Genomic DNA, 17,830 nt, shown 5'->3' on the forward strand with positions numbered 1-17,830 from the left:
GTGTTCACATCCTATATAGTTTACCCTCAATCAGTTTCTAGTTCAAGTTTGTGTGGTATATTATGTACACTGTGAATACAGACTTCAAGCATAACTAAATTCAGTTTAAATTACTCAAACTTTTAAAAACTAATTATACCAAGATAAATGAAACAGGTGATTTAACACAATTTGCTGTAAATACTGCTGTAAATTTTCTTCTTTTATTACTGTACAAATAGCAGACATAAAACAATGCCAAAACAGGGTACAGGCAAACAATATATGTAGTCTCTGGTCTTCATTAACATGGTTAATCCTGCAATGCACCTAGTCAGGTTAAGTATTTACTATTTGTATTTGAAGGTACGCAATCAATGAATCCCAGTAAAAATGTCTAAACAGTTAAATATGCAAACACTACTGGCAGGCTATACAGGTGATAGATACAGTGGTAATTTTACATTGTGAATGCTATTTTCAATAACTAGAATAAAACTCTAAATACCAAACACTGTTTGAGGCATTTTTGTTCATACCAACTCTCGCTCTCTGAGAACATATATGGTCCTGAAGGATGCTTGACCTGCTTCATCTGCATCATTTGCAAGGCCAATAAGTTCATAAACAGGGTCATAAACAAATCTTGGCCTGAAGTTTACACTTCATTTTCATCAGAACATGTTAAGGGGACATAATAGTCCAGGCCCAGATTGTAGTCTACATTAAAATTGACTGATGGTGTAAATTCACAAGATTATTTTAAATTCCCCTCTTACAATCAGGTTTGTTTTTTTTAAAATAGCAAACATTTCTGTTGAAGTAACATGGCAAGCAGCAATACATATTTTTATGCTTCTAGTAATAAATTCAGATGTTTGGAAATGGGGGAAGCAAGAAAAATGTCTGTTACTAGGAGGTTGTTTCAAAATAAAAGATCAGTTTTGTCACTTTAAGTTACTTTTTGTCACTTTAAGTTACAATTTCAGGTTGAATAAACAATGTATAAATCTACATTTCTGAAGGCAAAAGCCCTGCAATCGCTGATCAGTGTTTCTCACTCTGGGCCATAGAACCTTGTCAGGCACAAAAATATCTTGCTTGGAGAAAATTAGTTACTTTTCTCTTATTGTCATACCTATTTTCTCAGCTGGAGCTGTCTGCCTTACATCAGATTTGTGAAGACTGCAAAGTCTTTTTGTGATTCAACCTAATGTATTTTTTTAAAGCAATACTAACCACTGTCCGGCTATACTGAATTTCAGTGTTCATGGGGCAAACACTCACTATTAAAATAAACAAATGTTCAAGTCATAGTAGGTTTAAAATAATAAGCTGTTACTATTACAAAGTTATCAAAATTCAACACTGATCATAGTGCACATAAAAAATATTGATGAAACCTCATTCGTGGTATTAGTAGTGGAGTTTTTTTATATCTATTCTACATTTGTCTCTAAGAGACTACTTAAAAGTCAAATTAAATGTAAATATCATAACATTAGCTATAGTATGACTAGAAGTAAAGTGGCAGTGCTAGCTGTACAGGATGTAACTGTTGTATCTTTGGTATGTGATAGATTTTAGATGTATCAAGAATAACAACTACGATAATGCAATTGCGGATTCTGTATTGTCTACCAGAAGCGTAAACTACTGGAAACATGGCCTTGCTGATATGACTAAGACAATAAAATACTGGACTTTACATACAAAATTGCATTTGTTTTCTTTTGTTAAAATTCCTGTTAGAGAAAAGTCTAGTAACAATATTTCCAAATTTTTATTTTAAACTCTGAAGCAAAGAGTTCATTTTGCAAATGGAAGCTGATGTCAGCATTTGAAAGCCATTTAAACTGACAAGTTTCACAGCAAATCTCATTGCTTATTCTCCCTGCCTGGATTCTGATAGGTGTGGAGATGGGCCTATTAGTGCATAAATTTTGCTGTCCTATATTGCAGAGCAACTTGAAAGTAAGTTTATTTGAACTAAGTAGATTGGCCCTCTACTTTAATATACTCAGAACACAATTACCACTACATAAAATTATGCAGCTATCTGAAGTCATTAAAGCAATTCTATAAAATACATATATAGGCACCTAAAAAAGAAGCCAGATGTTCTGAAATGCAGAGTACCTGGAAATTCTGCTGACTTCAGTGAAAACATGGCTGTTTAATTTTAGGCTCCTAATTTTGAAAATCTTGGCACAATATTTCTAAAGGAATTCGTGTTGACTAAGCAAGCAACTTTGAGCATCATGAAGTGCAGAGGAGGAGTTCATGTGTTGATGGGGACACAGGATGAGACATTCCCTAGAATGGGCTGGGTATCCATATGAAGGAAAACAGGAGTTTTCCCCAGGGTCTAGGTTTGTGGGAGAGTTCTTTGAGGGGAAAAAGGGATGCTACTGCTGTAGTTCCATAAATCCCAAGACAACAGATTCCTGGGGAGGTGGCAGGATGACCCTATACTTGCAGCAGACTGTTCAGAAATGAAGCAGAGGAGTAGAGTGAGCAGAATACTGTTACTATATAATCTAAATAATTCTGAAATAAAAAAGGTGCAACAAAGTCTCATTCTCGATTTAAAACCACCATATTGAAAACCCTCTATAGAGATATTCTGCTGTTTTAATGGTGCCTCGAAATCAGGATGGTCCCATAAACCTGAGTGATCCTTTCTAAAACCCCATTTCCATTTCCTTGTTCTACAAAACTCAATTTAGACACTTTCTACAGTGCAATTCAAACCAAGAGGCCAGGACAAAGGTCAGCTTTTGACAGACATATATTAATTGGGATCAGTGGCAAGTGAGTGAGGTGTCAGTCAATAAATCCTGCCAAAATCTGATCATTTCACTTGAAGACACACCATGTACCGCAATCAAGTGTCTATATTTACAGATGTTAAAGTTAATTTTGTATAAAAAGAAAAGTTGTGTATCTTCTAGAATATGGATGTTCACATTTAGTATATTTAAGCAAATGCCAACATAAACATCTTCAAATTTAATAGGTTTGATATGACTCATCATTTCATAAATCTTCAGAGCCAGTTTTCCATCAAGTATATACCCCATTCCACTACAGTAGGGAGGATATACCTTAAATGGATATTCGTCATAAGAAATATATCTTTTTCTGTAAAACCCTCTGTAGGAAAAGTTATCAATTAGAGGGTAACCAGTAAAAAAACTGTCTGAAGAATTGACATTTTGAAGAAACATTAATAAGTTGCCAGCGTTGATGAAAACATCAGAATCAGTCTTCATAATGTATTTAGTATTTGAACAAAACTCAGACACCCATCTGAATGCCATGATTGTTTTCAAGGTAAGATTGTTGTAAGTATCCATAAAATCTTGGCGAATTATGTCGCCATACAGAATACTTTCATCTTCTATTGATAATGCTAAGCTGTCTTCTCTTTCAGCTCCTTGTCCTAGTAAGAACAGTATTAGAACCTGACTGTCCCCCCAGGATTTTTTAGAACCCCATGTTATTCTAATGGCCTGCCTTGCCTCTATCTCCATAGGTTGTGAAGACACCAAGATGACCAGAAACGGATTTGTATCTTTGCATTTCAAACGTTCCCGCAGCGTGAAGAGGAAGTTCTGCTTGTAAACTGGCTCATATTCGTAGAAATACATCCAGTTTGTATGCTCTATCACAGTATGCAAAGGAAGTGTCAGGTACCATGTCATTATTATGACAGAAAGCATTGAAAGTGCCAAAAAACTCCATTTTAAGTATTTCCTAGACATATTCACCAGAAGCAGCTACAAGATAGATGTGTGCAGCAGAACTTCAAGAGGCTTACAAAATCCTGGGTCACAACTTTTGGGAGCTAGCTTCTTGCTGAAAGAAATGCAGATGGAAAAGGTTAGTACATTAAGAATGCACTTGTACTCATTTTATTATCTGCCTAAAATTGTAACTACAAAATGTGGCTTGGTATCATGAGATCAGAAAAGGAAAACTACTCTGGCCCTGCTAAACACTGTTCTTTAGCCACCACTTATATTTTGAACACCACATTCTGATTATGATTGAAGTTTGCTGGTGACTAGATGAGTGGTGACTGATCTTATTCAAGAACAGCTTTCTCCTTTGGAGTCTCATCTACTAAAGGATGAAGTATAGAGCACCCTTAATTCCAGAGATAGTTAAGGGCTCTCAGCACATCAACCCAGTGTCTTATACTCATTTAAAGCTTGATGCTGGAAGGATGGTGACACACAAAAACAGATGACTAAGTTGTTTTTTTAAATTACCGCTCAAAACCCAGTAACAGTTGGCAATTTCTTTTGATGGAAAAGAGGTAAATAATTGTATTACATTTGTAGTTATTGAGTTTTTTATGTAAGCAGGAAGTGTCCAGGAGGATATAAACACAAAAAGACACAAACAAGTGCAGACAAATATGCTGTCTCGTCTCATTTTTAGACCTGGCACAGCCTCATCTCCTCATGAACTGCTTGCTCTTGGCTGAATATGCTAGTGAAGAGTCAACCTCTATACAAGCAAACTAAACAAATATTAGAATTACAAGCCTACATCCGTATGCATTTCAGTGACACAGACCAAGCTCCTGATAATATGCTGAACACACAAAGAAATGGCTATTTCCTTCAAAAAAAAACTATACAATAAAAACAATTAGTTACGCACATATTGAACTAGCCAACTACATAAAGGGAGAATCTACCCAATCCTGCCAAACAGCTTTGTCATTGACTTAAATGGGAGCAGGACTGGTCCACTGTAAAGTAGATCAGGTTCAAACCTTAAGGTTTGTGCCAGAAAAGTTTGCAAGCTTAGCATGTAAACACATACACCTCTACAAAAAATACCCGTCGTCATGAAATAGATTTAAGAAAGGATTTGTTCCTATTCAAATATTTCCCTGCAGTGTCTCTAATCCCAATATTGCAAGACTGTGACAGTGCATGAGCCAGAAAGTGAAATGGACTAGTCCTTTTTCATAGTTCAAGCTGCATGAAATGCAAATAATAATGAACAGTTGGCATAAATAGTGAAGAGCTAGTACAAGTCTTTCAGCTAGTGACTTAGGATAGGTCTACACTGGGATGGGGTGTGGGAATCGACCTATGATACGCAACTTCAGCTATGCAAATAGTGTAGCTGAAGACGGTGTATCTTAGGTTGATTTAGTTGGCCGTGAGGAAAGTGGCAAGTCAACCGCTGCCACTCCCCCATCGACTCTGCTTCTGCCTCTTGCTGCAGTGGAGTTCCAGAGTCGAGGACAGAGCGACTGGGGATAGATTTTATCGCATCTACACTAGACGCAGTAAATCGATCCCTGATAGACTGATCGCTACCCGTCGATCCAGCAGGTAGTGCAGATGTACCCTTGGATACTGATCCTGCAGACAAATCTATGCAGGCATAGTAGAACCTTGTGGACGCCACCTATATAAATCTGATTGCAGAATCAGGGCCCTAATGTGACAACAGCAATACCTTTAAGGATTGTGTTTAAAAATTATTTCCTTAATCTAATATTGCCCCTTTAAGGAACAGCATTTGTTCTTTACCATCTTCATTTAAAAATAGGTTAGCTGTAAACAGACATTACACTGTCAAGCAATGACATAATCATTACTATTGTCCATGAAGGGAACAGGAACTCACATGAGATACTTTCAAAAGACTTCCATTGTTGTTTGTGGGAATTCAAAGTTTAATCTGATGCTCAACACACCAAAATCTATCCCTGCAATGTAAAGCTGTCATAGCAACAAAAAAATTAATTTATGTAGGGGGGGAGAGATTTAATTTCACAGAATGATTGCACTGTAATTGACTTTAAAAGTTCGCTTCAGAAATTGTTTTTAAGCACCAAAAAAAAAAAAAACACCCAACCCCAACCCACACCCGCCCCCCCACATATATATGGAATTGCAGCATTGGTGTGAACTTTATCTTCCAACAGTTTGGCTGCCCTAGAGTCAAGATGTGGAACAAGATTTGGACTGAAGTTAGGTGATTTTTTACTGCGTATTTTTGGACCTTATCTCATCAGTGCTGTATAATGCATTACCTGCAACATAATAAAGCCATTTTGTGCTTGGCAGTTATTTACAGGAGACACATTATGACAGATAACTAGAAAAATATTGTCATTTCTTAAATCACTAATTATTGGGATGAAATCCTGATCTACTGCACATTTGTGGAGTTATTTGCTTCCCTCTCCTTCCTTCCCTCCCTCCCTTCCAAAACAGATGGCAAAAGCTGTTTAGTTTGGCTAGTTAGGAGCCCAGTCCTTGTGAACGCAGATCTGCCTTTGAACTTGGCAGGAGTTTCGCCTATATGGAGAATACAGATTCTGGCCCCATGACTAACCCTTCTGAACATGAATATTTTTTCATTCACCTATCTAACTTGTTCTCTCAAAATTGGATTTTTATTTTGAAAGAATTAGTCTGTAATGTATTTAAAGAAAAAGTACAATTCAAATAGGATTTGAATTGGAAAAAGAAAAATTCCCTAGAAAGACTAAATATGAAATTCTTTCCCTGGCTCATACTAATACCTAGAAGCATAGGACATTTCATTGAAAAGCCACTTAATTTACTGTATTTGTTAACCGCTTAGGAGTGAGAATATTTAAAAAGTGAATCTGGAGCTGAGGTTTGATAGCAGGAGGAAGAAAATGGCAGAAATACATGAGAAAATATAGGGGAGCCTGTCCAGACTGTAAACTACACCTCTACCTTGATATAACACTGTCCTCAGGACCCAAAAAAATCTTACTGTGTTATAGGTGAAACCACGTTATATCGAACTTGCTTTGATCCACCAGAGTGCACAGCCCCGCCACCCCGGAGCACTGCTTTACTGTATTATATCCGAATTCGTGTTATATCAGGTTGCATTATATCAAGGTAGAGGTGTCATTAGGGTACCCATTACAATACTGACAGAAGATTCCCACCCCCTCCCATACATAGTCAGCTTAGAGGGCGGGGAAAACTGTTTCCCTCTATTCATACTCTAACTCTGTACAGCTGCTTGTTTCTGATGACGGCTCTTCAGATCATCTAATAACCTCACCTTTGGTATACAGACTTAATGTTAAGTAAATAGCACTCCATAGTATGCATGTCACAGGGCTTGACAACCAAAGTTTACAAAACAAAAACCAAAGACCAGAAAGTTTCCCCTACTCCTGATGTGAAAGGGAACAAGTTCTACCAAGGCAGATCCCTACTTACTTAAAAGTGCAGAGGACATGATCCCAAATATTAAACAACAGGTTGGAGAACAATGTGCTCCAAGGACTGAAGAGAGCTCTGGGGAAAAGAAAGGAGTAAAGATGGAACCACTAATTACTAGCAGCCAATGTATGTAAAAAATCTAAAACATTACAAGCATTATGAGCCAGTTAACCTTGGACACAATGACTTCAGTGTAAGTAGAAGCCTGCCAGTCAGACAAACTGGAAAGGAATGGCACTAATTAATCCTCATGGGATGGAAGAGGGCCCTGTTATTACAGCTTCGGACTGGGACTCAGGACACCTGAATTCTATTCCCAGCCCTGTCTCAGACTCCCTGTCTGACCTTGGGTATGATTTTCAAGACAACTCTGCACCCACAATCAGGACCAGATTTTTAAAAGAGGTCAGCTGCCAATTAGACGCCAAAGTAAGTGGCTGCTGAGCACTTTGGAAGTCTGCCTATAAGTGTCACAATGGGAACAGCTGGGTGCTCAGTACTTCAGAAATGTGGGTCTTGACCAGGTGCCTCAATATGAGCCAAGATCTGGCTCCACATCTCTGTCTGCCTCAGTCACCAATACAAAGACTAGAAATGACCATTTTTTTCCACCCACCCCTTGTCTGCCTTTTAAGACTTCCAGCGCTGACAAGCTTGCACCATCTCTTATACAATCATAGCGCTATGTGGTTCCCCTCCAGAAGTTCATAACCCATGGTATTCAAACCTAGATGCTTACAAACACCACAGAAAAAATTCCAATCTTTTTCTAGCTAACAGGCACAAATTATCTGAAAATACAATATCTAATTTCTTTGCTTCTGCTTATTTTCCTGAAGGACATAGATCACCAATAGAACATGTACAAGGCATCCTTTGGAAGATGCTAGCTCATAATGATTACTAGAGAGACAAGGGGGGGGTGAGCTAATATCTTTTATTAGAGGAACTTCTGTTGGTGAAAGACAAGTTTTTGAGCTACAAAAAGCTCTTCCTCAGACTTAATTCAGATACATTGTAACAAGACTTCAAAAAACTACTTGGTGGTTTTTTTTTTAAAGAGTCTGAACAATCTTGAGTAATCTTTTTCAAACAGTGTTGCATGTATTTACAGACCTACAAAGAGTCTAAAAGCTTAGCTTACTAAAAAAGAAATCTACTGCCCCCTGCTGATATTAAACAAAAATAGACTTAGACTGCTTTATTTAAAAGACAACTGTGATATAAAAATTTTATCACTGTGCACTGCACTTTACCCTCACTCAGATGAGACCACAGCCCAGAATACATAATATAACTGGACACTTAACTAGTTTTCAGCACAACATGTATTTTTTGTAAAAACAAAACAAAGTTAAAACTCAGAAAAATATTAAAATAAACTAATCTTTAAAAATCAGCTTAATCTAACCTGAATCATAATCCATTGGTATTGTGCAGACTCACTACAGGGCACAGTTAAGGTTGTTTGCCATACCTTAACGTGTTTGGATTTCTCTTAAACGTAACCTTAAATCTGAATTCCTGGGTTTGTAATAGCTGAAGTGTGTTTTACTTAAGTTACAGATATGTACTTTCAACTTTACCTCCATTTCAATATATTTTTGTCTTGGAATTTCCTTTATAGTGAAGTAGTGCAAGTGTCCCAACCTACTTCAGCACACTCCACTTTTGCAATGGTACCACAGCTCTGCTTACAGTGAAGTTATCCAAGGGAAAAGGGACTCTGAGGGAGAAGGGGGAAGAAGAGGAGAGAAGTGACACTACTCACTATTAAAAGAATTCTAGTATACTGACTTTCTAATACATATTTTTGTGTACTATGACTTTTAGGATAATCTGGTCAAGCCAGAATATCCTAATAACTACATGCAATACTATGTGGCTTCAACATATACAGAACTGTGTCGCTGCAATTTAGCATGTGCTTCTATGTGCATTATTTAGGTGCTTACATAATATGAGTATTTTTGAAAGAAATTCTAAGTGTTATGGAAAGATATTTTGAATCTCCAATTTTGCAAATTAGAAATTGTCTATGTATACTTTGCTTTCATATTACAGCAGTTTAACTTTCCAATTAAAAATTACTTTAGCATAATGATATGTTTCAGAGCACTAAAGAGAGAGAATGTTTACCTGTCAACTATATTGCTGCTGTTTGTAGTATTCCTTCATCCTCTTATTCATCCACTATACAGGAAAAGTTTCTGTGAACATTTCTCTTCGATAATGCCCTGGAGATGTCGTCAAAGTATGATGCTGTTAGACTGTCTAAGAAATTTAAGATCTTTTACTTCATTATGAAAGAGGAAAATATTGAATTCCACTGCAGACCTAAAACCCAAAAAAACCTACAATCCGCCCCCCCACCCCCCAAAAAAAAAACCAGATGACATTAATCAAATACAGCAGGGGAATGCAGCTGATAGCACTAAGAATCCTGATCCCCTTACTCAAAACTCCAATGAAGTCAATGAGATTTTTCACTAAGCAAGGAAAAGAGGAATTATCCCTAAGAAGCAGAACAAACTGAGGAAGCTATGGTGGAAAAGGCAGTTACCAAAGACATTTTTATTCTGCTAAGTTTATTAATAAACAGATGCCCTTACTCCTGGGCCTCAGAGGACAGCAGGAAACCTCTTACGGAATGTCATATCCCAACTAGCAATTCCTCCTTCTATGGACAAGAAGAGCCAAGTATGTCTTATCCTGAAAGGAAAGAAGGGTCAGTCAGTAAACAAAGTAAAGCTTATGCCATAACATCACAAAACTACCAAGCAGCATGTGATTCAAGCTATCAGAGCAACACACTGGCATGAACAGCAATGCCATTCAACAGAAAATACATATAAAGAACAGGAGTACTTGTGGCACCTTAGGCCACGTCCAGACTAGGGTATTAAAATCGATTTTAGATACGCAACTTCAGCTACGTGAATAACGTAGCTGAAGTCGAATTTCTAAAATCGAGATACTCACCCATCCAGACAGCGCAGCATCGATGTCCGCGGCTCTCCATGTCGATTCCGGAACACCGTTTGGGTTGATGGAGTTCCGGAATCGATGTAAGCGTGCTCGGGGATCGATACATCGCGTCCAGGCTAGACGCGATATATCGATCCCCGAGCAATCAATTTTAACCCACCGATGCCGCGGGTTAGTCTGGACGTGGGCTTAGAGACTAACAAATTTACTTGAGCATAAGCTTTCGTGGGCTACAGCCCACTTCTTCGGATGCATGGAATGGAACACATATTGAGGAGACATATATACACATACAGAGAGCATGAAAAGGTGGGAGTTGCCTTAGCTGGAATTGATATGCAAACTAGATGCAATCACCTTATGTTTAAATAGGGACTGGGAATGGCTGAGCCATTACAAACATTGAATCTATCTCCCCTGGTAAGTATTCTCACACTTCTTATCAAACTGTCTGTACTGGGCTATCTTGATTATCACTTCAAAAGTTTTTGGTTTTTTTCCTTACTTAATTGGCCTCAGAGTTGGTAAGGCAACTCCCACCTTTTCATGCTCTCTGTATGTGTATATATATCTCCTCAATATATGTTCCATTCCATGCATCCAAAGAAGTGGGCTGTAATCCACGAAAGCTTATGCTCAAATAAATTTGTTAGTCTCTAAGGTGCCACAAGTACTCCTGTTCCTTTTACGGATACAGACTAACACGGCTGCTACTCAGAAAATACATATGAATCCCATTCCAGAATACAAACTACAGGCCTGATTCTATTCTCACTGCAGTCAATTGGAGTCTTGCTATCAACTATAATGGGAGCAGGACTAACCCTATCCCTTCTGTTTCTACTGCTTGGTTGCTTTACAGATAATGTAAGAATTGGAAGAAGATAGCAGCACAGAGAGTAGAAGATACAAGCTAGCAATCTGAAATGTATACGCACACACACACCCTAGCTGATCCATTCTCTCACAGTAGTCTCCCAAAGCTGACACAGAATTTCACACAATATAGTCATTAACATAATGAGTGCTGGCAGTTATGCTACAGTAGTGGCAGTGTTAAAGCTCAATGTGCAAAAATCGCTACCCCAATATGATCAGAAATGGTATCTTTGGAAGGCTCTTAAAAAAAAAGATGAAATATGCCCATCTGCACCATACAAGAGATTAGGTATTCCCAAATAAACAAGTTCTAATGTTCAATTAAGTAAGGAAACAAAACATGCATCTGATGAAGTGAGTATTCACCCACGAAAGCTCATGCTCCAAAACGTCTGTTAGTCTATAAGGTGCCACAGGACTCTTTGCTGCTTTTACAGATCCAGACTAACACGGCTACCCCTCTGATACTTAAGTTCTAATGTGTTCAGTTTTGAGCTATTGCTAATAAGCAGGGATCCTAGAAATCTGTTTGCCACAGAAAAACACAGAATTTGTTTTTAACAGAGAATCTTTAGTTTTTACATTTTGTGAACAAATAAAAACATACACAGTGAAACCCTGATTTATCCTATCTAATTGAGATCAGGGACAAATCGGATAATCAAAAATTCTGATAATCAGAAGAATGGGCAAAGAGCTTTCTATCCCTTATTTTAAGATGGGGGCTTGGGCAGTCAGCCTCGGGCAGCTGGTGGTTCAGCTAACACAATGAGTTGGATAATTGAGGCTTGGATAAACATTGTGTTCACCTGATTTCTGTATATATTGTGGCTAGGAAAACTGAAGTTCAGCGTTTCATTTTAATTGCAGAAAGACACAGATACTTATGGATTTTATCAGAGTATTTGGGGTGGGGTTCCACGGAAAACTGGGATTCCTGCTAATAAGTAATGGTATGGCATTACCAAACTAATCAGATTCACCACATCTTGGGAAGTTCAGTCACTCTTCCTATTTACAGCAAGATCTTATTCAGTCTTCTCTTACATGGACATTACAGTTCATATGGAATTTCCTCTTGCTCACCTCATAAGATATGCTATATGCCTGGATGTTCCCTTTCACTTCAGAGGCAGTTGCTTTTCACTGACACTCTGTGTATCATTTAATATAGTTATAAGAAATGTAAAACCGTATTTTAGAAGAGAACTGGGTTTATTCCCCTATCTAAAAGGGAGTGTGTGGAGGCAATCATGGTTGGATGTCAGTGACATGTTCTCCCTCCATGTGATAAAACCACTGCCTGGATCCAACTCTGGATCCAGGCTCAGGATGCTAGAAACGCATGTACCATTCTCCTCCTAAAAAAATGGAAACAGGGGCTCCAGGACAGGATTGATATATTAAGTATTATGTGATCATGACAGCAATTTGGACCCCTACCTTAAACTGGCACAACGGTATTGGCAACTCCAAATGTTCAAAAATCACAAGATTTTTTTAAAAAAAAGTTTACAGTGCTATTTGTTTGCCTTCTAGTTTTGGGGCCTTCTTGAGCTTTTGTTCACAAGCACAAGGGCTAGAAAGTTATTTTTTAAATGACAGCTGAGATTCTCATGTAATCACATGACCCTAGGTACTTTAAAAAAGATACCAAGTATCACAAGCTTGTTATAAGTCACAACAGCAAGCTAGACTGTGGATCCCTACTAGCTTGTCCAAGGAACATATGTGGAACATAGAAAACATCCCCAAACCTACCATTGTGATGTTAATTCCAGATTACTCTCACCACCAGTGACAGATGGGGAGGGGAAGACAGTTTCATGGCCTAGCAGAGGAGTGATTGCCTTCTGTTTTTGGTAATGACGAGATGGAGGATGAAGAGGCCCCCAACTCCATCTCCTCTTCTTCCCTAAGGGAACAGAAATGCAGAAGTAGGAGCATCTAAACAAACGCCCTCACTCGTTTCCTCTTCACACCGTATCCTGGCTTAAATACACACCATCCAGAAGCCACAAATGTTATCAACCCTGCAATCAAGTCTACACAGCCCTCTGAGACTCCTCCTTTCTTTCCCTCTTCAGAGAGTTATGAAGGGACAACATGGAATGGGCTTGCTTCAGGAGAAAGAAGGAGCTGCAACAAAGCTACCAGTCTCTCTATGTCAGGGTCAGCAACCTTTCAGAAGCGGTCTGCCAAGTCTTCATTTATTCACTCTAATTGAAGGTTTCATGTGCCAGTAATACATTTTAACCTTTTTAGAAGGTCTCTCTCTCTAAGTCTATAATATATAACTAAACTATTGTTGTATGTAAAGTAAATAAGGTTTTTAAAATGTTTAAGAAGTTTCATTTAAAATTAAATTAAAATGCAGAGCCCCCCGGACTGGTGGCCAGGACCCAGGCACTGTGAGTGCCACTGAAAATCAGCTCATATGCTGCCTTTGGCACCTGTGCCATAGATGGTCTACCCCTGCTCTATATATTAGCAACCTGGAAACTACCTTGTGTGCAAGCACACCCCTTTCAATGGCAAAACCATACCAGCGTGGAAACACATCATCTACTCTAAAATTTAACCCCACCAATGCTCGAGGGCATACAACCGCTATACCAAAGCTAAGGGCCAGCAACACTCAAGAGCAAAGTCAGAAACTGCTACCTGTAGCAAAAGCTGATGTGAGGCAAAATTTGCTGCCTTCACCTTTCTCAGTCCCCTGGTCCAGAGGCAGCAAATTATAATAGGAGGGTTGTCCTTGTCAGAATTTGCTGCTCCTCACTTTTCCCCATCCTTGTGATGTCAGTTTTGAATAAAATTTGATTTAATGCTGCCCCGTGGAGCTAGCAAAAGACACTGGCAATGCTTCAGTAACAGTGCTGCCATAATAAGCAAACATGAGGCACGACTAAGAGACTAAGCCATTGTTTGTGTTGTGTTCTACAGATTCAAATTCCAGCACTTATCTGCATGCACTCCAGCTGCCATTAATTGTGTTAGATTTAACTTTATTGAACTGCAGATCTGTGCCTGGGATATGAGACATGCATATGTACCTTGTGGGATCTCAGATATGTCTCATTTCAGCACTGAGTTCTGTATGTTTTGTCAGTCTGCGATGGGCTGTGTGGAGCAGGCTCAGTGTCTAAGTGTGGGTAGCTCCAGTTTGTTTAGCTGAACCTAAGCCCACGTTTCGCTGTAGCAAAGAGAAAGAGTTAGACTTTGTTATATAATGCTCATGTGCTGCGTTCCCAAAGTGTGCTGCAGCATCTCTAAGGATAAAGTGATAGTACACCTTTACCTCGATATAATGCGACCTGATATAACATGAATTCGGATATAACGTGGTAAAGCAGTGCTCCAGGGGCGGCAGGGCTGCATACCCTAGTGAATCAAAGCAAGTTCAATATAACGCAGTTTCACCTATAACGCAGTAAGATTTTTTGGCTCCCAAGGACAGCCTTATATCAAGGTAGAGGTGTATGTGTGTTATTGGGCATTGCTAAAAGGGAGGAAAGTTAAGGTCACATTGCAAGGGTGGCACATACCTTTATTTGCATCCCTTAATTTGCATCCGCATGCCTCTGACGAAGTGGGTATTCACCCACAAAAGCTCATGCTTCAATACGTCTGTTAGTCTACAAGGTTCCACAAGACTCTTTGCTACTTTAAATTTGTACTTCCTGTTTTTTAGAGGTTTAAGTTTAGCTGCTCTCTGCACTCTGGAAGGGCATGAAGCAGCACTTGGCAACCTTAATTCTGTATTAAAGTTTTTAGGCAGTTAATTTCCTTGGGCTTGGTTTTATTTTTCTTCTTCTTTTTAAATATATAATTTCTCAGCATCTCCATAACCCAGGTCCCCCTGTCCACAGCCACTGACTACTTGATGATTACCAGTGTCACCGAAGACAATTTGCATGTTAATTCCTTTACTGTCCAACATCATCTCCCCAACTCAGGGGCCTCCTGTCTCTCTGCCTGTTCAGCAGATTGGTCTTCCGTGCTCCCCATGCCAGAGGACATGCAGCAGAGGTCCTGCAAGTTAAGAAGCTGGGAAGGGATGCAGGAACAATGCAGGAACTAACATGGAGTCAGGCCTATTTTTTGAAGGAAAATAAATATGGAGGGCATGTATGGACCCCTCCTATGCACCCCATACTTCCCTGCACAACTCTGACCTCCCCCTCTTCCATTAGCAGCACCAGCATGGGGAAAGGCAAGTCTGGAGCACCCTCTTCACTGCTGGAGGCAGCATGATTTAACCTTAATGATTTTTTCCCTTACATTTTTACCTGTAATATGAAGTTGCTCTAAGACAATTATTCATTGGAAACATCCAGTCTTATTTATATAGTCAATTATATAGGAAATATATAAAAATTTTAATCTGTAATGCGAAGCAATTTGTCTAAGGGAGGATAAGTTACTATAATTTTAAATCATTGGTTGACAACTTGTACATCTCAAAGTATTTATTATTTAGCTTAATTTTTCCACACTAACATGTTGTTATGGTGCGGCTATACTGTTGCAGCGCCAATAAAATATTAATCTTGTCTAATCACTCAGTTAGTAGGCCTATTTTTGGATCTATGTTTCATACACCGACAATAGACACATCAGTGAAAATGCCCTAGTAAAGATATTGTAATCTTGATCTGCTGCAGTTCACAGCCTGCCTGTTTTTAAAGGTCATGATGATCTACAGTGTATTACAAAGACACTAGAAGTTTGCAATGTTGCTGCTACATTGGCAAAGGTAAACCATATGAACAGGAAAAAGAAGTGGAACTGGAGCTATGATGTGATACAGTGCATAACTTAGTTACAGGTAAACAATGACATACATCTGAATAGAGTTATTCAAGGGAACGGGTTGTGTGCTAAGGGCAATTAGTAATAAAATACCATTTTAAAACCAAATAAGTAAAATAAATAGTAAGATGCACCATTTACAGTGGGAAACAGGAAACTGAGTCCCAGGCAGGCACACCGTGGTAGCTAAGCCAAACCTGGCACTGCTGTAAGGCTCCTTACAGACACGTTACACCTGCAGAGGCATTCTCCTCACACAAACCCAGGCACCATTGTTACCAGTTTTAGGGTGGTGGACATGTCAGTTGTGTCAGGGAACCAACTTTCTTTTGGCCACTCAGTACCTTGTTTCAGACTGACAAGAGCTGCAACACCTCAGCATAGAGCCACACTGCACTTCTGAAGTCCACAACCCTGGGGCAGAGGCGCGGAGGCAGCACAGCCAGCCAGGAACACCTGCCCCTCTGGCAACCACTGCAGGTGGCTCCCCCCATCCATGGTCACTTCAAACCACTCTGCAGGTGTCCCCTCCCTGCCATCCCATAGCCACCATTGTTACCCCCAGCTCCTGCCCCCAGGCCCCCTCCTTCCACCCCGGGGGCAAGCTGCACCCATCCCCCACCCTCCTGCTCTCCCCTTAGCCCCGCTCCAGAGCAGCAGCTGTTCTCAGGGCCAGTAAGGGGAGGCTTAGGCAGACGTTACTGAGCATGCGCACTAACCTTCTAGGGACTAACGGCCCTGACACCATGGTAACCGGAGTGGGGGTGAAGGCGCAACCCTCCCCAGTGCTCACACGTCCCAAGCCGCCAGCCGCGCTCAAGGGCGCGTGAGCGCCCAGCCCTCGTCCCCAGTTAGGCGATGGGGCCAGCCTCATGCCCCTCCTAAGAAGCTGATCCCGTGCGCCCACTCACCTTCGGGCCGGCCGCATACCGCACCCCTGCGCATGGGCGGCGGATCAATCCTCCACACCCATCCAGGAGTCCAGACCGCTGGTCCGCCCCTTCCGGCCGGAGCCCCGCACCTCCTCAGAGCGCGGCGCCGGGTCCCCCATCCCAGCCTACAGCAGCTATACGGGGAATTTGAGAACCCCAGTGTCGGACGTAGATGCCCAACTGCCCCGATAGACGCCTCTGTTCCAGTGCGGACCTACCCCGTAGTGCTTACAAGCCTGCATAGCTCCACCCCAGGCTCCGCGTGTGACTTAATACCAGTACGATATTGATTCCTCATGTTAGTAAGCACTCCTCCTGAGACTAAGTAGTGTCTGAAGGCTGAGTCCCGAAGTTACAGTGCTAGCAGGTGTGTTTTATACTAAAATGTGTTGCTGTCTTAAAGAAAAACAATGGATCCTATTTACCAAAATCCCACATCTCACTGCTAAAACATCATAGAGCTGTGTGAACAAAGGCCCAGATCCAAACATTGAATCACTTGGTTTCACATCTGGATCTCAATTTTGCAACTGTCTCCTATCCCTTTCTGTACAGCACTATCGGCTTAATGGGCTTAACCACATTTCTGAATACGAAGACACTCAAATTTTGGGGAAATTTGGCTCAGAGCCAAACTTTACATCTTGGACTGGTAGCTAAAAGGACATCAAGGTAGTTGTCATCTTTTAATAAATGTTGCTTAGAGCTAAAGGCAATTAAGTAGACCTAAAAAGCCCTAAGTGGCCTAGGAACTATAGGCTAGATTCACAAAAGGCCCTAGTGGTGGGCAACCTGCGGCCCATCAAGGTAATCCGCTGGTGGGCTGCGAGACAGTGTGTTTACATTGACTGTCCCTCAGGCACAGCCGCCCGCAGCTCCCAGTAGCTGCGGTTTGCTGTTCCCAGCCAATGGGAGGTGTGAGCAGCCGTGCCTGAAGGACTGTCAATGTAAATAAACTGTCTCACGGCCCACTGGTGGATTACCTTGACG

At 40.3% G+C, this 17,830-nt stretch overlaps 1 protein-coding gene across 8 annotated transcripts; it reads right to left on the minus strand.

Moving 5' to 3' along the window:
- Positions 1–181: 181 nt before the first annotated feature.
- B3GALNT1 (beta-1,3-N-acetylgalactosaminyltransferase 1 (globoside blood group)) lies at positions 182–16,986 on the minus strand. Of its 8 annotated transcripts, XM_030575270.1 has the most exons (7): positions 16,820–16,986; positions 14,150–14,289; positions 12,855–13,008; positions 9,839–9,938; positions 9,366–9,500; positions 8,813–8,952; positions 182–3,840 (listed from the first exon to the last, which is right to left on the minus strand). In XM_030575270.1, the coding sequence occupies exon 7, from the start codon at positions 3,744–3,746 to the stop codon at positions 2,784–2,786; it is 963 nt and encodes a 320-aa protein (XP_030431130.1). In that variant the 5' UTR covers positions 3,747–3,840; positions 8,813–8,952; positions 9,366–9,500; positions 9,839–9,938; positions 12,855–13,008; positions 14,150–14,289; positions 16,820–16,986; the 3' UTR covers positions 182–2,783. The 8 variants fall into 8 exon arrangements, with proteins under 8 accessions (XP_030431130.1, XP_030431136.1, XP_030431135.1 ...); XM_030575276.1 differs by lacking the exon at positions 14,150–14,289 and having other exon boundaries at positions 9,366–9,463; XM_030575275.1 differs by lacking the exon at positions 14,150–14,289 and having other exon boundaries at positions 9,366–9,496.
- Positions 16,987–17,830: the final 844 nt, after the last annotated feature.

Source organism: Gopherus evgoodei, chromosome 9 (assembly GCF_007399415.2).
Source record: "Gopherus evgoodei ecotype Sinaloan lineage chromosome 9, rGopEvg1_v1.p, whole genome shotgun sequence".
Classification (NCBI taxonomy): domain Eukaryota; kingdom Metazoa; phylum Chordata; order Testudines; family Testudinidae; genus Gopherus; species Gopherus evgoodei.

What these genes read in the sequence shown, in the direction of transcription:
- B3GALNT1 (XM_030575274.1), bottom strand. Translation starts at nt 3,746, where the DNA reads ATGTCTAGGAAATACTTAAAATGGAGTTTTTTGGCACTTTCAATGCTT.